Here is a 21,128-nt window from a genome sequence, read left to right as displayed (position 1 = left end):
CATAAAACAGACTTCTCTGCACCTTTTGCATAAATTCCACGACTACAGTGGTTTTCTACACATTTTCGATGTAAATACATTTATTGCTGCAAATAGTTGCATCATCCCTGACCAATCACAAACTGACAAATGTACATGTGATTCCTGATCCACGTTTGTTTTGCCGGTAAACATTTCACAAGCAGACAGCCTTGTGTTCTAGTTTTATTTCTCTCCGTTGCTTTATCTTGTTACCAGAGACGGACAAACAATCAACGAACACTGGAAATTTACTTACAATGTATTTGAAATCGTTTCCAGTTTTGCTGTGTATATTTTATGTGACTGTTGTATGCTCAGCAAAGAAACCTGTCACAAAGGAGAACTGTGAAGGTAGTGTACTATATTAGTAAGAATTTCCGTAGTTGTGGGAGAGTACAAAATTTATATGTCTGTAAAAGAGACGTGTATTTATTCATCATACATGCATTACATTTGTCAGTAAAGGTAAGAGCTAGAGTCAGTTGTGTCTGTATCCTAATGGATTCGAACCCAGAACCCCTGGGATCTTCTGATGATCAGACTGAACGGTTGCCTAATCCACAAAGATTGCATGCATATTACATATCTCATACCAAATAGTTTTAAGGTGAAAGACCCTATTTAATATACAATACATCCCACAAAATGTAAAAATTATAAAATCCTATAGATAAAGTTAAAATTATTCATTTTAATTTTAATATGTTTGTTATGCAAGATATATATCAAATATTATGTAATAAATATTTTTTTTTAAATTAAGAACGTTAGCCATTAAGATAATTTAAGATTTTTTTTTATTTTTGAGATTTTAGAGAAATTTAGAATTTAGAGATTGATTATATCCAAAAGCTTCAAAGCAACAATAATAATAAAAAATAGAAATTAATTAATTAAACTTATATGTTTCAAAGAGAACAAAAAAATAAATAAATTTCAAAATATGAAAATACTGAATTTATTTTTGAGATTTTAGACAAATTATGAATTTAGAAATATAAAAATTGAAATTCAAAGTTGAAAGCTAATAATAATAATTAAATTTTAAAAATGAAAATAATTACTTATATGTTAAAAGAGAACAAAAAGTAAATCAATGTCAAAATATGAAAATACTCATTACTGAAACCTGGAAAGAAATAGTAAATTAAAAGAATATATCAATTTTCAAATATATAGATATTTTATTTCAACAACTTTTTTATGTTCTTTTCTTAGAAATAAAATTAAGATGTTTTAAATATTTTTTTGTACATATGTTGTTTAAAATAATTTTTAAAAAAAAGTAAAGTAAAAAAAAAACTACACCACAAAATAAAATCATACATGTTAACCTATTGTGAAAATTGAAACGGTAGCATTGCTGTTATTTAATTATACCATATCGTTCATGTAATATACATGTTTATTATAAGCCTTAAATGAAATGACCTACAAAAATTTGAAAAGACTTTAAGTTTGATGAATTGACAAATTCAAATATTTTTCACCTCATTTTGCTTGGAAGCCTTGTGAAGAAGCTGATTTATAGAATTTAATTCAAAATATTCATTCAGTTTTTAAACAAAACAAATGATAAAATTTTAATCTAGATCTAAAACAAGTTCCTATCTTTCGTTATATAAATCTTTCCCGATGAGGATTAACATGGCTTGGTCAAAAATTGATATTGATAAAGTTGTGAGTTTCTGCAAAGAGGATGTCAAATGTTTTCATCTAATTCTAATATTACTGATTCATGGCAGGGATGTTGAAATTTATCTAACAATGTAATCACTGGTCTCTTGTGTTGTTGTCATTGTCAAATCCGTGCTCTTTTTACAAAAAAAGCGTTTGTATGATTCCGAGTCTAATCACGCGATATCTAGCGAGATTTTATAAGAGTGGCTTCAAAAATGGATACCCAAGCGAACCAAAAATACTTTAGACGAAGCTTTTGAAGAAAAGCGGTAGATTTCTGCATTAAATCGGTAGGCGGGAGATGGAATGAAAAAGCGGTAGACTCCCGCCTAAATCGGTATGATAAAATATAACGGATTTTTGAAATTTTAACTAAAAAAATCTCATGAAAATCTTTTATCATCTCCTAGCATAGGTATTTTATGTAATTTTACATTTCATTGCCAGTTGAATCTGTCGACTAAAAATTTCCATTGCCTCTCTGTTCAAACTAATCCCATCTTCACGCCAAATGTTTTTTATTTGAATTCATTAAACCCCTACAAGCCAATTTCCTCCGTAATTTATCTTTGTACTTTCCTGGATGGTTTCACTCATTTGCCTAAACAGCAACAAAAATGAATTATATCTTTTTCTCCCACTTGTTTTAAACCAGTCTTAAACCAAAAACCCAAAAATTTTTCGGTAATATAGAGATGCAGACAACCAAATTTGTGACCTCAAATATGGTAAGTATGTATAGTTTAGTGTTCATCAATTGATTTTCTTTTGTTAAATATAAGCAATGACACAGACTCCAGTAAGCTTTTCTGATTGAGCATATTGAATGGTAACAAGCATCCAAGTGTCATTTGGTACACTTTGATTTTTCTCTTTTTGTAAACATGTTTGAAGAAATCACTAAACTAATAATGTCTAAATCAGAACAAAACTGTTGAAGAGTAGAGCACCATAGTTGCCAACTCACCCGATTTCGTCGGGTCACACCCGATTTTTCAACCCGTAACCCGATTATTTTAATTCATGACCCGGCGGGTATATATAAATGCATATCACCCGATTCTTGCCCTGGGTATATGAATAAACCAACTAAGTAATGAATCTTCTAATAATTTCCAAAATTTCCGGATTTGGGTTTCTGTTAACAACTTCAGGATTTCTTTGCACTTTAACTTCCTGGTTACAACCCAAGCTTAGATCTACGTAAACAATGCCGATGGATTAATTATCTGTGCAGGTGTAAACAATTAACTGGGTGTTGTTTTGACAAATCAATGTTTGAAGTCAATTAAAATGGCTTCCGATAGAAAATCTTCTTCGTTATCAGGGCCAACAGGAACAAATTGAAATTAACAAACACATGTCTCTGATTGAACCAAGTGCTTGTAAAATTGTGAATTTTTTGAAACGATATTTATGAACATATCAATGAATCTTGGGAAATAAAAAATTCTTTCAAAATCTTCTTCTTTGCTGCAGGTATTAAATAAAATAACTAAGTGCATCAAAGACAGTGTAGGCCTAACTTCAAATTTAATAAAAAGATGTTGCAGTAGTTAATTTATTAAGAGAGAGGAAAAATAACTTCAAAATTGAACCTATGCTTTCAAATTTAGCAGAAACTGAAAAGGCTTTTCTTTTTTTTTTTAAATGCACATTTACTACAGGTCAATACTGAAATATGAAACCTTCAATTTTCATTTTTAATATGTAAATTAAAGCAAATTATGTTTAAAGTTTTTTGTCATAGTAAATTAAATCCCTTTTCAATAAAAGAATTCTCAATACACAAATACTTTGTATCTGTGTATATATAAGTACATATATTAATTGTATAAAATTTCATCATGGTAAATATGTCGTGTGTGTGGGATATTAAATAAACTAACTAAGTGCATAGTTACGCGTTATGGCCAGATTTTTTACTTTCCAAATCTGGTCATGACCAGATTTTTACATGCTGGAGGTTGGCAAGTATGTAGAGCACACCTTTGCCTGCATTTAATATCAACATGCACTGAATAAAAAGTGCAGCTATATACTAATGTTAATTGTCTTACTGCTATTAAGCATATTGTTATGATGAGCAAGATTAAATAAACTAACTAAGTGCATAGTTATGAAAAATTGTGATTCTTCTGGTTTGTGTGTGTGTGTGGAATTTTATGGGGGGGGGGGGGGGTGGGGCTCTGTTGATTATAATTAGGAAAAGTATGACAATGGGGGAAAGGGACATGGTGCTGAAAAAAGGCCTTAAAAAGTTGTGTGGACTTTAGATTTACAGTGCACTACAAATATAAATGCATTTATCTTTGGTATGGGTATTCAGGGGGTGATCATGAATAATTCATTTATTTCCTCATGAATTTTATTCATGAAATGTTCATTATGAACTTATTATTGGGCAGAAAATCAATAAACCAAGCTGATGTAGTGTATTTTTTAATGATGATCAATGGTGCCTCTTTCAAAATTGTGAATGCCATATAGCATCTGGCTTAAAACATGAATCAATTTAACTGATGTGGAAAAAAGGGTAACTGTTTTTTATTATCATCCAAACAGTTTTCCTGCTAAATGTCCAGGAGCTAAGAATAATTTTTAAAGATGTTATTTCATTATATCATTTATATGATGAACTTAATCCTCAACCCTGCCATCTTGAAGCATTTCTGTGGTGTATGGATTCAAAGGCTCATTTGAATTAGGAAGGGGGGGGGGGGCAGGAAGATATGTGGTCTATATATATATATATATAGAAAGCCCTAAGATATTCTGAGGAACTCAACTGCCAGCAGGGTTTGACATTAGTGTTGAATGATCGGGAAAATTTCACAATCGATAATCGGTCAAAATCGGAGAAGCTTAATCGATCAATGATCGATTTAATTGGTAATTAAAATTTCAAATACAAAATTCCATTTCTTTATAGCATTTATCATTTATGAAAAAACTAAAAAAAAAAATTCTAAGTTTATGCTAGAGACAACTTTTTGTCGTATAAGTAACAAAGAAACAAAAAAAAAAACATATTTGCTCATTAAAACTAAAAATGTTTGTCATGACATCAGATTTTGCATTCCCTAGTTAGAATAATCTAACTGTGTCTCGGCACAAGCCTCACCACAGTTAGAATACGTCCCATATACTTGCAATGTAGCAAATCGGAGCGGAGAATATAAAAGGATTTGCACTTGAAATAACTTCCAAATTAATCAAAACAAACATTTTTGAGATTGCTTATGCCTTTTACCCCCAAAAATAATCCTTATAAAGATGAAAATCCAATTAATGTTCTCAACGTTTTTCTCTCGCTTCAAATTTACCTGCCATGTTTTACATTCAGAACGTTTTAGATTGTCTGTAGTAAATGTACTGATTCCGAGTTATTGCCTGTTTCTTTTGCTACAGTACATTACGAGTACACGGAACAAATTCTATCGTAAAGCCGGGCCCGTAGGACAATATCATTTTAATGATAGAACATTCTATCTATGCATTCCCTGGATATGGGTAAATTTCTACTTGATTTTGGTTAACTTCGTCTTCAGACGCCATATTTGTTGACCTCCTTTTGTTTTACATGTATTGTTAATGCGTAAGTATTTATTTCGTTTAAATCGTTCAAGTTTATTTGGGCGACAATCGATTATGAAAAACGTAATCGATAATCGGAATCGAACACCAAAAACGATTGACAGTCGATCGTCGGCGACAATCGTTTCATCACTATTTGACATTAGGCACATCCGACTGACTGAGTCTAGTAAGATATGGGTCCAGTCGGGTAAAATGCCGATGTACTAGACCGACTGGTTGTGCAAGAAAAATAAAGGAACCTAGACATTTTTTAACAAATCATTTATTGTCCCTGAAAAAATAAAATAAAAAATTTTCTAACTGCATAGTAGAAAGAAAACTACATATGTTACAGACAGCTTACTGAAGTGCTATTTTTAAGAACAGTTCATTGTCGGCATTCATAAATACTCGGCCATTTTCCTAGAAGGAACAAAATAAGCTATTTATCGGTCCAAAAATTGCTAAGTAGTTACCATTATCATTTTCGAAAGATTCATGTTTACGACAAAGGTAAACGATGTAAATAGTATTAAAACTATAGTAATGAAATTATTTTTACTATACTTAAAGTCTCTGAACAGGTATCAATATTAATATTGCATGTATACAAGATTACTATATTAGCCACATGTATATGACCTAGTTTCTGTGTGAAATGTGTGCGGGAAAATGTCGATATTTAAATATGGATTATCATCATCTGCACAGAAATTAGAATTATCACTATTTTGTACTTTGAAATTATTTCTCAAGTTTGGTCAGGGCTAGTGGTTAAAGAGTCAGGGCTGGTAAAATTTTGCCAGAGTCTAGTATTCCAAAATCTTAATGTCAAACCCTAGCTGTGCCAGTTTTAAGTAACACAGGTGAGCTTTGCGGCCCAAGGGCCTCATATTAAATTGGTTAAGGAGAGGTTTATATTACCTCAGTTAAGTAAAATATTCATTGATCTTATGTTTTCTTGCATGAGTTTTTTCATGTGGAAAGCCAGTTAATATCAAGTTAAGATAGACATTGCTACAACTGAAGATCTAAACAAGTGCATGTCTTCAACTCTTAACTTTATTTTCATATGAATTGACTGAACCATTAATATTTTACATTTTAGACAAACAAATAGATTTAACAAAGGTGGTTTTGAAGAAGCTGAAGGTGAAGGACTTGAAGAAGATCTTGTCTGACTGGGGAGAGGACAACGCATGTAAGGGATGTGCTGAAAAAACAGACTTCATCAAAAAAGTGGAGGAACTAATGCCAAAATACGCACCGGAGGCAGCAAAGCTACGAGAAGAATTATAGACCAACATATCACATTCACACGAATTTACATCTTGTCCTGAATGAGTGTGATCAGATTATGTATTTATCAGTGTTTGCATGGAATTACTTTTTTTTCATTTAACATGAAGAATGGGAGAGATTGAGGAAATTTAACTCACTGTTTATTAAGAATATAGGGTGCAGAAGGTACATTTTCTGTATCAGTACTGATAATGAATATTCTCATTCCCATGGTAACTTATTATAACCTTCCACGACAGAAGTACAAAACCGTAGTCCTGATTAATTAAAACTGCAAATGTTAACAGACTTCATAATGCAGAAGCAAACTTAACACCTTTTTGTGCAAAGTGTGTTAACTTTAAACTTCGGAACAGTAGAAAAAAGGGACAAAATTTGAAATATTTGTTATACATGTATTATGTTCTATAGAATAAAGACAACGGAAAGCTTGTAGGTACAATCTATTTCTTTTTGCATGGTTTTACAAAATCTCGCATTTCAACATTGGGATAAATATACTGAAAAATTCTATTTGCTTGTCATTTTGGGAATTTTTACTTTTTTTTGGTGGGGGGTGGGGGGGGGGGGTCAATTTTCAGTACGGACAACTAAGGTCCTATTTACCCAAACAGCTTGCATTAGATACTAAAACTGTATGAAATATGCAAGTTTTTTTTTCTCTCTATTTGCTTTGTCCAATGGTTAGTTTTCTTTTATGTCTTCTGAGCAAAGCATATTAATTCACACTAAGTATTTGTAGGCAAAAAATAATTTGAGTATTTTTCAACTGATAGATACAAAAGTATGTTTCAACTTTTCACAGAAGTGATCTTTATGATTTTAGTGTGTGTATGTATAGAGCCAGTGTGGGTCCTGTTATGTAAGAATCTAGATGTGCGAGAAGTCTTGTTGAAAGAATTTATGAAAGAACAAATATTTGAGAGATGAGGAAAAAATGCATATTGTGAATTGTTATATGTCTTTGCGAAATTGTATTGTTATTTAAACTACAAGTATAGAATATGTTGATGTAAGTTGTAACATTTTTAGAGGCATAATGCTGCATTTTGAAAGGATTGTAACATCAATTTCATTGGATTTGTTATTAAATAAAGTAAAAAATGTCATTTGTTTTATAGAATTAATTTTGAAAGGACATAAATTATTAATAAATATTGTCAAATATTTACACTAGACTTAAGGAATTGATCTATACTGTTAAAAGTTTAAAACTGAAAGTTTTTTCAACAGAGGAACAGACAAGACAAACATGATGTCCCTCATTTTCCATCTTTTTGGGCATATCAATTAGTATAGTAAACGTTTTAATTCATGGAAGTATGGGTTGGAGGAAATGCAATTTTATCATGGAGACATGATAGAAAAGTTATTTTAAGCAATCCACAATACTTTTGGTATAATTGTACTTGAAGGATCACTTCCTCTGAAAAGCAAAAGGCCCATCAACCACAACAATCACCAGAGTAATTTTGGATATGCTTGTCTTCACAAGATTTCTGCCCATGTAATACCAGTTGTGATCCCACTGTACCCCTGGGTAAATGATTTGAACAATTTATAATCTACACTATCCAGAGATACTTCCATAAAAGTTGCAGCTTTTCTGGGGCAGTGGTTTTTGAGAAGGAATTTACAGATTTTCCCTTTATATCTGTCATAATGACTCCAAGGTCATAGGTCTCTATTCTTGATATTAAATGAAAGATCTTGTCTCAAGGATTAAATATGAGAAGTTTGAAAGCAATAGCCCTAATCCTTCGAAAGTTATGATCAAGGTTTGTTTTTTTAAAGTATGTCAAAGGTCAAAGGATCGAATTTCTTGGTATTGAAGGGTCTTCTCACAAGGATTACATATGTGAAGAATGAGAGCAATAACCCTTAGCATTAAAAAATTATGGCCAAGGTTAAAGTTTTCATAAGTATGGAAATCTATAGGGTCAAGGTCAAAAGGTAAAGGTTATTGGTATCTAATAAAAGGACATGCCACAAAAAATACATATGTAAAGTATGAAAGCCCTAGCCCTAACCCTTAAAAAGTTATGGCCAGGGTTACCAATTTTGAAAAGTAGGTCAAACTCCAAGGTCAAAGAGTCAAATTTGGTGGTACCCAAAGAAAGGTTTTGTCACAAGGATTAAATATGTAAAGTATGGATGCACTAGCCCTAACCCTTTGAAAGTTATGGACTAGGTTTGCTTTTTAAAAGTAGGTCAAACTCCAAGGTCAAGGTCAATATGTCAAAATTCTTGGTATCAAATGAAATGTTTTCTCACAAGGATTACCTATGTGAAGTATGAAAGTACAAGTTCTTGCTGTTCAAAAGTTATGGCCAAGGTTAACGTGTTTCACGAGTACAGAAATCTCTAAGGTCAAAAGGTCTAATTTGTTGGTATCCAATGGAAGGTCTTTTCACAAAGTATATACGAAAATTAGAAGTCCTGGTATCTGCTTTTGAAAAGATATGGCCGCAGTAAAAGTTTGGATATTTTGTGTAAAAGTGGATCAAACTCCAAGGTGAAGGTCAAAAGGTCAAATTTGGTGATATCCAAAGAAAGGTCTTCTCCTCACAAGGAATACACATGTGAAATATGAAAGTAATGTCTCCACTAAATCAAAAGTTATGGGCAAGGTTAAAGTTTTTGCGGACAGAGAGACAGACATACGGACGGACACAACAAAAACTATATATCCCCGAAACATCGTTTACGGGGGCATAAAAATTTAAAACAAGATGTGTTTGTGAAACACTGATGCCCCCGTATGGCAACATAGCAAAGTTTAAACTTTTCTTAAATGCAAATAAATTTAATGGTACCAAAAGTAGGGTATTCTCACTGGAAAACAATTGTGAAATTTGAAAGTAGGCCAATGTTAAAGTTTTTTCAATCAGTGCAAAATCTCCAAGGTCAAGCTCAAAGGGTCAAGGTAATCGGTATCCAATGAAAGATCTTTCATAGAATGCTTATGTAGATTAACCATTCAGAAGTTATGGCCAATGTTAAAATTTTTTTTGAAGTAGGTCAAACTCTAAGGTCAAGGTCAAAGGGACAAATTTTCTTGTTAGCAAAGTAAAGGTCTTGTCACAAGGATGAAATATCTAAAAGTTTTTAAAATTTATCAAGGTTTGCTTTTTTAAAGTAGGTCAAACTCAAAGGTCAAGGTCAAAGGGTAAAAGTTCTTGGTTTCCAATGAAGGGTCTTCTCACAAGGATTACATATATAAAGTATGAAAGCCCTATATCTTACCGTTCAAAAGTTATGGCCAAGGTTAAAGTTTTTTCATAAGTCTACAAGGTCAAGGTCAAAGGGTCAAGGTTGTTGGTATCCAATGAAAGGTCTTTCAACAAACATTACATATGTGAAGTATAAATGTCCTGGTGTCTAAAAAGATCTGGCCAAAGTAAAAGTTTAAAATTTTCATGTAAAAGTGGGTCAAACTCCAAGGTCAAGGTCAAAAGGTCAAATTTGGTGGTACAAAGAAAGGTCTTGTCACAAGGAATTATGAAATATGAAAGTCATAGCTCAACTAAATCAAAAGAGAGGCAAGAAAGTTTTTGCGGAGAGAGACAGAGAGACAGAGAGACGGACGGACACGACAAAAACTATATACCCCCGAAACTTCGTTTACGGGGGCATAAAAATAAAATTGACTCGGTAAACTTTATGTTGTGTTCCTCTTACTAGCGCATGCGTGGGGTGTTTGACTAATTTTTCGGCTTGGTTACCCATGCCCAATATATACCCGAGGCACTCTGATGAATTCCATGCAAAGGCGAAACAAGGCTGTTACAGATGCGCAGGGGAGACATTGAAGATAATGAGAGTTTCCGATTTTCACTTTTGGGGGGTATTGGATATGGGATATACATAAGTTTCAATATCTCATAAATTATACGACAAAATCAAATGGGAAAAAGAAGATATAAATTGAATTCACCTCAAAGGTGTGTACACACCGCGTTTCTTTTCCTTTCACATTTTGTCCGGCGGCAGTCTGACTTTCCGTCTGTCTGTAAACTTTTCACATTTTTGACTTCTTCTCAAGAACCACTGGGCTAATTTCAACCAAACTTGACACAAGCATTCTTGAGTGAAGACGATTTTAGTTTAATGGACAAATGAAGCGTCATGCCCTCATTCAAGGGGAAATAATTCAGAAATAGTGAAAATTTTAGTGGCAAGTTTTGAACACATTCTTCTCTCTCAAGAACTACTTTGCCAGGAAAGATGAAGCTTATGGAGGAAACATCCTCAAGTAGTGTAGATTTGAGTATGTTCAAATCATGACCCCGGGAGTAGGGCGGATCAAAGTTTAACAAAGAAATAAAAAGGGAAATTCTTTAAAAATCTTCTTCTCAAGAATAAGTCATGATTAGTCATATTTCAATAAGGAAGCATCGTCGGGTAGTGTAGATTTAAATAATGACCCCCCCCCCCCCCACCTCAATGGCCAATCAAAGTTTTACATAGTAATTTATAGGGAAAAAATTTCAAAGACAACAAAGCCATGATGGTCATATTTTAGTTAGGCAAGGAGGGGGGGGGGGCACAATGTAATTTCAAATGTATAGACAATAAAGCCAAAGGTAGTCATAGAAATATGCAAGCATCCTTAGTTAGTGTAGATTCAAGTTTGTTCAAATCATATGCTCTTTCCTTTAAGGATTGGTTAGGACGATTTTTGGGTTTAAACTTTTTAGAAATAAACTGATTTCTGCTGTTTCCTAGCCATAGTGCTCAGGTGAGCGAGGTGACCCTACTTTTTAATGTTTAAATCGATAAAAAAAACTAGCCATAATTGTAACGGGGACCGTTAACGATGTTCCTCAAACTCTCCCCAACTCCATTTGTAGTCATTTCCTTTAAAAGTCATTAAAAGGCAATCAAGTTTACGCATTACACGTGCAGTACGCACGTGTACACGTGCAATACGCACGTGTATCTATTTGCTGGGTGGCCATTTCATCTCGCATATACCATAATTGCATCCGAGTATAAAACATTTCTTAAAAAATATAAAAGTTACGGCTATGTCAAATACTAGTATATTCGTCATTTAGAAATGGTACGTATGCACACGTGCATACATGTACAGGATGAAAAAAAGTTACGACTATGTCAAGTATATTTCTCAATTCACGCTATGGTCATTTCATTTCAACATTTACATGTTGGTGATGACATCACTACCCGCCAGAGTCATCAATGACAGTCTCACATGTTGATGATGACATCACTACCCGCCAAAGTCACCAATGGCAGTCTCACATGTTGGTGAAAACATCACTACCCACCAGAGTCACCAATGGCAGTCTCACATGTTGGTGATGACATCACTACCCGCCAGAGTCACCAATGGCAGTTCTACATGTTGTTGATGACATCACCACCCGCCAGAGTCATCAATGACAGTCTCACATGTTGGTGATGACATCACTACCCGCCAGAGTCACCGATGACAGTCTCACATGTTGGTGATAACATCACTACCCACCAGAGTCACCGATGGCAGTCTCACATGTTGGTGATGACATCACCACCCGCCAGAGTCACCGATGACAGTCTCACATGTTGATGACATCACTACCCACCAGAGTCACCAATGGCAGTCTCACATGTTGCTGATGACATCACTACCCGCCAGAGTCGATCACCGATGACAGTCTCACATGTTGGTAATGACATCACTACCCGCCAGAGTCACCAATGGCAGTTCTACATGTTGTTGATGACATCACTACCCGCCAGAGTCATCAATGACAGTTCCACATGTTGGTGATGACATCACTACCCGGCAGAGTCACCAATGGCAGTTCCACATGTTGTTGATGACATCACTACCCGCCAGAGTCACCAATGGCAGTCTCACATGTTGGTGATAACATCACTACCCGCCAGAGTCACCAATGGCAGTCTCACATGTTGGTGATAACATCACTACCCGCCAGAGTCACCAATGGCAGTCTCACATGTTGGTGATGACATCACTACCCGCCAGAGTCACAATGGCAGTTCCACATGTTGTTGATGACATCACTACCCACAAGATTCACCAATGGCAGTCCCACATGTTGTTGATGACATCACTACCCGCCAGAGTCACCAATGACAGTCTCACATGTTGTTGATGACATCACTATCCACCAGAGCCACCGATGGCAGTCTCACATGTTGGTAATGACATCACTACCCGCCAGAGTTACCAATGGCAGTTCTACATGTTGTTGATGACATCACTACCCGCCAGAGTCATCAATGTCAGTTCCACATGTTGGTGATGACATCACTACCCGCCAGAGTCACCAATGGCAGTCTCACATGTTAGTGATAACATCACTACCCGCCAGAGTCACCAATGGCAGTCTCACATGTTGGTGATGACATCACTACCCGCCAGAGTCACCAATGGCAGTTCCACATGTTGTTGATGACATCACTACCCACAAGATTCACCAATGGCAGTCCCACATGTTGGTGATGACATCACTACCCGCCAGAGTCACTAATGACAGTCTCACATGTTGTTGACATCACTACCCACAAGATTCACCAATGGCAGTCCCACATGTTGGTGATGACATCACTACCCGCCAGAGTCACCAATGACAGTCTCACATGTTGTTGATGACATCACTACGCACCAGAGCCACCGATGGCAGTCTCACATGTTGGTAATGACATCACTACCCGCCAGAGTCACCAATGGCAGTTCCACATGTTGTTGATGACATCACTACCCACAAGATTCACCAATGGCAGTCCCACATGTTGTTGATGACATCACTACCCACCAGAGTCACCAATGGCAGTTCCACATGTTGTTGATGACATCACTACGCACCAGAGTCACCAATGGCAGTCTCACATGTTGGTGATAACATCACTACCCGCCAGAGTCACCAATGGCAGTCTCACATGTTGTTGATGACATCATTACCCACCAGAGTCACCAATGGCTGTCTCACATGTTGGTGATGACATAACTACCTGCCAGAGTCACCAATGACAGTCTCACATGTTGTTGATGACATCACTACCTGCCAGAGTCACCAATGACAGTCTCACATGTTGTTGATGACATCACTACCCACCAGAGTCACCAATGACAGTCTCACATTTGGCAACTTTTCTTTTTTCCCTTTTTTTTGCTTGTCAACTTTTTCAGGTAAGTAAAAGAATTTTTGTTCAGGTAAGTAAATTTTTTTTTCTCTGTCTGATCCTTCCACTTTCAAGAACGATGCTACGTGGCTGAAGTATGCCATCAGAAATTACAGTATGTCATCGCGTTCCTCTTTTGGAATTACAAGTACATCAAGGCAATACCTATTATATAACACAGACGTTTATCGTTTTTGAATTTTGAAAAGGGAGGAGATAGAAAACAAAATGTGTTTGAGAAACACTGATGCACCATTCTGATGAAGGTAAATTTATCTCAAGTCAAACTCTAGGTCAAGAGATGGAAAATGTAAATGTTACTTAAAAAAGGACTTGTCTCAATAATTATACTCGTAAAACATGAAAGCCCAAGCACCAAATAAAAATGCACAGATATGTTAAGTAATAAAACCTTAGCACCATCTGTACAAAAGTTATGGCCAAGGTTAAGTTTTCAAAGGTAGGTAAATCTCAATTCGACAAGGTTAAATGATTGTTGGTATCCAAATGAAGGTCTTGTCTAAATGAGTTCAACTGTTATATATGAAGGCCTCAAAAGTTATGGCCAATGTTAGAGTTTAAGTTTTTTGGCAAAAGTAGCTCCAACTCCAAGGAAAATTTAATTGTAACTTTGTACTCGAAAGAAGGTCTACAAAAAGGAACACACATGTAAATTATGAAAGCTATGGCTCTAAGTATTTAAAAGTTATGGGCAGGGTTATAGTTTTTGAGAATAAACAGACAGACAGAAGGAGGGACAAGAACTATATATCCCCCAATCTTCAAATACGGGGCACAAAAATTCCGCCTTGTTCATCCATCTTTTAAGTGATGCGTTGAAATTGTTCTAGTTATGGTTGAAATATGAATACATGTGTGTGTAAGGAAATTGTCATTGGTTTTTCCTCCTTGAAGTAATACGTATCGAGAATATTTTTATTGTTTATAAACACATTGTATCACTGCTTTGAAGAGATGAAGTCTTGAATTCAATAATTAAATCTCTTTCGTCCAAAATGACCAGTTGCTTTTCTGGTTAAATTGGTCCCAGAAACTTTTTTTGTAGTAAAAAAAATCACAAATAGACCAAATCTAGATGACAGAGAGATGGTTTTTTAAGCTTCCTATACGTTTGTTTGACATACTGTTCTTAATAGTAATGATCACTAGCATGTCTGTCCTACCTTTTCTAAGTTTTTGAATCAGGTCCATTTCCAAGTAAATTTATAAACCATACATTGACTTTACTTGCATGGACGATATTTCAGTACCTCTAAGGATACTCACTACCAAGTTTGCTTTGGATGCAAGATTTGACCTATATTTTCCATAAGAGTCATTTTTAGTCATATTTTGACCAAATAAGCATGGATGATGTATCTAGAGATAGACTCTTCGAGACCAGCTTCATATGCTGAATCTGACCTATAACTGCATTAGAAGTCTATCTCTAGACGAATCATCAATGCAAGTTTGCTTCAGGTAGGACATATAGTTACTTGGGAATGGTGCTCCTCGAAAACTTTAACCTGGTCACTCATCTGGAAATGTAAGTCACATCCAGCATCCGAAGCAAGTGTGATAGTGTCATTTCTAGATGCATCATCCATGCAAGTTTGGTCCGGGTAGGGCTTATAGCTACTTGGGAATGGACCTTCTCCAAAAACTTTAAGCTGGTCAATCATCTAGAAAATGTAGGTCAGATCCAGCATCCGAAGCAAATGTGATAATGATAATACCTGGATGCTTACGTGTAATACTGATCAAAGTAGGGCTCATAGTTGACTTATGGGAATGGAATTGCTCCAGAAACTTATACCGGGACGGGCGTGTTAAAGCCAACGCCGGGGGTATACTAACTTAGTAAAAGTTCATCTGATTTCGTCGAATAGAGCTGAATATATTTCTTTTGGAGGGTCATAAGGTTTAAATCAACAATTTATATCATTGAATAGAGGGATAAGAAACCTTAATTGTTATAATCCCCGCCTGAAAAGTGGGAGGGTATGCTGTAATCGGTATGTCGGGTATACTGTAATCGGTATGTCCGTCCGTCCGTCTGTCTGTTACGCTTTGGGGTACCCATCTCTTATCCGCAACTCCTCTTACACCACTGAGTGAAATGTAATGAAACTTTCATAGAATCTAGAATCTTTATTACATATTGCCATCGTGCACCTCGTATTTTATTTTTTTTGATCCGACACATATTATGGGTTTCCCGGCCACAGCAAAACATGGACTTTGGCCATTATAATAATATGGGAGGCGGGGGGGGTATCATTTCGTGAGCTCATTGCTCACAGTACCTCTAGTTTGGTCTAAAAGATACAACAACACAATATTTTTTAAGTTTTCACAATTGTATTGCTTACAGCTACTCCTCTAGAACACAAGAATTCAACACTACCCTACTGTCTATACATAGCATTATTTGAACACATACAGTGGGTGATGCATAAACTCAGCAGAAAAATTACAATTTCATTTAAATATTTCACATTTTTTTTCCTTAATTGATGATTAGCGATAACTAACCGCAGATTTAACAGAATCACCCTCTGATTTCCCGCCAGAGACAACAGGCTCATTGGCCTTCACGGTCACCTGAGTGTAACAACACGAGCTCTTCAGTGATCTTTCTGTAGGGCCGTAAATCGACCACCTAAAATATTTATATATATAATGTGTTCTATCTCTGAAAGTCTAGAATTAAACCTCTGTAACGATACGCGTGTATTCGAATAAAATTTACAACTGGAATGTCCAAAGTTCTTTGGAGGATCTACGTGTATATTGACATTTGAACCGTTGCTTGGAGAAATATGAATTATAATATAATTTACAAAATAATTATACGTACGTCAATCTGTAGCTTGTAACTTTTCAGAAAAAATTTAAAATATTTTCTTTATCACATGCAATTCTCTATGTAAATTACATGCACCTAGCAATATATCATAAAATTTTGGTGGAAAGGGCTTCTGAATATGTTCCCTCTATTAATGCTATGTCAATTTCCTGTCCCTGAGTCCTTGTTTAACAATCTTCAATGTACACTTGTAGGAGGTAGTGTTAGTCTCTCCACTAAATATTTTCAATGTAAAGCTACGCACTCCCTCATCGGTCCTTCTCTCCAAGAGCCACTGGACTAGATGATTCTAGACAGCTGTTTGGGTGAAATTGGTCTTGTTGGTCTAATTTTGAATTGTTTATATTTCGCCAGTTACAAAGTGTATTTATGTTTGAAAAGTGATGACGACGGACAGCACCAGAAGCAATCGTTCAAACAACCTAAGATATTTCAATTAAAAGCATTTAAGAACCCCCTCTACACTGCACATTAAGGAGTTCCAATTCTAAGGTATTTTTCTGCAGTTAGAGTGGTCTGCCCTTAGATCTAAATTCTTAACAATAGAAATTTACGATATATTACTCAATTTGTAATTAATTCAAGTAATCTTTATATTTTAAAAGGCCAAGATAAATTAACTGAACATGTTATTTACATGTATTTTCTCTATTGAAGTAATCAACAGTGATTTCTATTCACTGATACTGTGTAGTCTTTGAACATTTTTCCCGGGAGTAAATGCCATGCACCATATAGTGAAAATTAAATAAACAAGCACAATATTAACTCCTTTATACAATATATTTTTCTCATGTCCAAAAAAATTGCACTTGTGTAGAGAGGGTCCTTAAATTGGTAAAAGAAAAAGGCTTAACGGCCATCTTTAAAATGGTTTCGTTACCCTCTCCCCCAACCTACTGACCTAATCAAAATTAAAAAAACAACTTAAACCAGAAATGAAAAAAAATCAGCATTGATGTTCATGATTTTCTGCGAAAATCAATTTTCACATACCAATTTCTTTCACCATATTTTGGATAGGGCAAACAAACATTATTTTATAGTTGGTGTATCAAATTGAGATAACATATACACAAATATATGCATTTGAAATGAGTTACAATGAAATGAAAGAACTTAAATAGTAACATTTAAAGTAACTTGAGCATATAATTATAAGAAGAGTAAAACGTTTTTATTAGTATTGTCAACGAGTACCCGGTTAGCCGGCGGATAATTCGAAGATGACTGATCGGTTATTTAGATTAGACATTTTATGTCCAGTATTTATCTTATTTTAAACATGTCAACAGTTCATAATTAAGTAAAAGATCAACCTACCCCCACCCCCCAAAAAACAAAACAAAGATATGGTAATTCTTTAACCTTCAATTCTTTAACTATTCAAGTGTAAGATATACGAATAGAATTAATAAACTAGGTCTTGACGATTGAAATCCATGTAGCTGGTCAAATCAAATTACGGCATCTAGATATACATGAAAACATGTGGTTTTGAACTTTTTAAAAACATTCTTTTTGTAAACGTAATGCACATTTAGTGCGACTGATCTGGTTGATTTCCATATGGGACGACAACTAAAATTTGCTATTTATATTAAAACTTACGATTATCTCTCATGACTTCCACAAACGGCTCAAAATTATAAAATAAAATTTAAAATCAATAAAACTTTTGAAATTATTTTCATAATGAAGCAAAATTTTCAACATATACGTATACAAACTATTTCAAAATTATTAAAATCTGTAGATTCTTAAGCATACATACTTTAAGTACAACTCAATATACTCAAAATTTTACTAAATTCTGTCTGTGACGCCTGGTCTGAATGAACAGCCATTATACGGATATTGTTTTGAAGAAGAATTAAAGCTGTCGTTGTATGAGCATAATTTGAGAGCAAATTTATCTAGAGGATTTTTATATAATCGTTTGTAGAGTCATCGTGTCCGACTCGACTCACCTTAGAAAAATCGTACATTTTATTTGTGGTTTGCGCCAATGATATAGTGTACTCTTGCCAGTTTACATAAAGAAAGTGTGAAAACATTCCACACACGTGTATCACAGCAACTAATTCAAATTTCTGCAATCAGGATGTTAAAGCATGTAACGGCCAGCCGAGTAACCAGGTACTCGATCGGAAAAGGGACATTCAATTTGACAGCATTATTTTTAATAACTGACAATAATGAACATTTTAATGTAATTCCTGATCAGATTTAATTATGTCATTTAATATTTGAAAAATAAAATGCGTTGCTTCCCGTTCATACGCGAAGTCCAGAGCCTCCTTAGTCAGGATACAAGCAGGGGATGACAAATCCCATTGCCCGACGCCCGGGGCTAGTGAATTTTAGGGGTGGGCAAGTAAAATTTTATCATACCACTTGCCCGTGGGCAAGTGACTTATCAAAAATAGAATTTATTTGAAGGCAATAAATTTAAAGCTGGGCATAGGGGCTTGCATTATTTACTCAGCATTTGTCTTCCTCTTTTTTTAAAGATCTAGAAATACAGAATTGGTTAATGGTAGGGCAAGCAAAAATTCAGGTAGGGCAAGTCAATTTTGACCATGTACTTGCCCTTGGACAAGTGCCTTAAAAATCTATTTGTCAGCCCCTGTACAAGGCTACAAACAGAGACTTTTTCATCAAAAAATGTATTTCCGAATTATTTTTTTCCAACTTATTGACATAAAATACCAGTTGCCAAATTCAAAATGATTTGTCCTTTTCACAATAGATTTTAAAAGTTGAAAAACAACCCGTCTACAACTGAAAAAAATGAAGAGAAAAAAGTTATTAATGTTAGAAAAATTTAAATCTTTAAACTGAAATTATACATTACTCTGGATCGCGTTTATCAAGCTAATTATGCTAGGAAGGAACAGACGTTATTCCGCAACAAATGATATTCTAGAACTCACAAAAATACCATATCTATCTCGATCATAAACTGTATAGAATATTTTTTGCCCATCTTCTAGCCGATATAGGTTTTAAGAACTCGGTGGACTAACGGTAAAGACAAAGTTTTAAGACTAAAACGACTAAATATCGCATTAAAACTTAAAAGGACTACTTTACAGTAATAGGCTTATAATGTCTAGAAAGTCCTGTAAATAAGTCACTGATTGAGAGCGTTAGAGGTGTCAGACACCTACTCATTAACGGTACTACGAAACATTACACTACAGTGGCACTCCCTTTACTGCGACAATTGTGTACTCGTGAACACGCGCGTAAAATCATTGCTATTCAATGAGGATGATACATAACCTGTCCTGCTCGTTTTAAACTGACTACAGATAGTTTTAAACTACATGTCTCCAAATATTCCAGCAAAAGTTTTTCTTAAGTTTTTCATGGTGTCTTCTTCATCGGTGGAAGTTCCCCTGGCCGAGGCTCCGCCAATAGAAAACTGGGCTGGGTGGTTCGGCGGTGTAGGTCTGTAAAACATTTAATATCACAATTATCATGGAATTCAATGTACATGTTTTATCCACAATGATGATTGTATCTTGGAGTATTTTTTTAAAAACATTAATCATACTACATGTACTAGTATTCGAGAGAGAATAAATCTGCAAGCATATTATACTATTACATAAAAATAAAACATGTATTTATATTTTCATATCAAATAGAGAACTTTGCATATCATTTTTTCATATTAAACAATAATAAAAATATTAATACAGATCCATGTTTTACTTCTTTTTCATATTAATCAATAATAAAAATGAATACAAATCTGTGTTTTACTTAAAACGCGAGTAAGTTGATACAATTTTCAAAATCATTAGAATAACAATTCCTTACTGGACATGGCAACACTTACCCATTATGCCTTTGTTGTTGCTGCTGTTGCTGATGTTGTTGCGGTTGTTGGTGATGTTGCTGTTGGTGTTGCGGAGTCTGGGAAGACTGCGGTGGGGAGGGTCGCGGGGGAGGGTCATGGTGAGCAGAGGAAGGTGTCTCTCTATTTCCGTTCATGTAATTGTGCATAATACCACTTGTACTGATAGCTCGACTGAAATTATATTGAGCTGACACTAAAAGGGACATTCTACAAGAGTGAGGTTCAAATAAGTTAACCAACACAAAACTCGCCTGATTATTATCATTATCCCCTGACGATGAAATGGGTCACTATCCATGATACCCAATTTAAACACCTGACTATAAGCAAATAGTTGCCTGAAACTTGGCAAAACCTTGAATTCAAGGGTCTACAACCTGCATAAAGTTGACTCTTCATCATTTGCTTATAGGATGTTACATTTATATCTTTACAGGACGTTACATTTAAATCTTTACAGGATGTAACATTTATATCTTTACAGGATGTAACATTTATATCTTTACAGGATGTTACATTTATATCTTTACAGGATGTTACATTTTTATCTTTGCAAGATGCTACATTTATATCTTTACTGGATATTACATTAATATCTTTACAGGATGTTACATTTATATCCTTACAGGATATAACATTTATATC

At 34.8% G+C, this 21,128-nt stretch overlaps 2 protein-coding genes across 2 annotated transcripts in view; one reads left to right on the top strand and one right to left on the bottom strand.

Annotated features, from left to right (window-relative positions):
* Positions 1 to 115: 115 nt before the first annotated feature.
* On the top strand, positions 116 to 7,691 carry LOC134278244 (mesencephalic astrocyte-derived neurotrophic factor-like). The gene is made up of 4 exons (XM_062760562.1): positions 116 to 377; positions 2,112 to 2,116; positions 2,395 to 2,429; positions 6,389 to 7,691. Exons 1-4 carry the CDS (start codon positions 279 to 281, stop codon positions 6,577 to 6,579), a joined length of 330 nt encoding a protein of 109 aa, XP_062616546.1. The 5' UTR covers positions 116 to 278; the 3' UTR covers positions 6,580 to 7,691.
* An 11,559-nt stretch (positions 7,692 to 19,250) lies between these two features.
* The window catches only part of LOC134278251 (synapsin-like), a 36,318-nt gene continuing 34,440 nt past the window's right edge, over positions 19,251 to 21,128 (bottom strand). Inside the window, exons 12-13 of the mRNA XM_062760569.1 lie at positions 20,463 to 20,654; positions 19,251 to 20,070 (exon numbers count right to left, since the gene is read on the bottom strand). Coding sequence (XP_062616553.1) covers positions 19,941 to 20,070; positions 20,463 to 20,654 — 322 coding nt within the window. The 3' untranslated portion in view covers positions 19,251 to 19,940. The remainder of the gene's footprint in view (positions 20,071 to 20,462; positions 20,655 to 21,128) is intronic.

Source organism: Saccostrea cucullata, unplaced genomic scaffold, assembly GCF_032062105.1.
Source record: "Saccostrea cucullata isolate Sc308-1 unplaced genomic scaffold, CSIRO_AGI_Scuc_v1 ctg853, whole genome shotgun sequence".
Taxonomy (NCBI): domain Eukaryota; kingdom Metazoa; phylum Mollusca; class Bivalvia; order Ostreida; family Ostreidae; genus Saccostrea; species Saccostrea cuccullata.
Note: the sequence above shows the minus strand (reverse complement) of the source record. Positions and strands in the feature narration are given on the sequence as shown.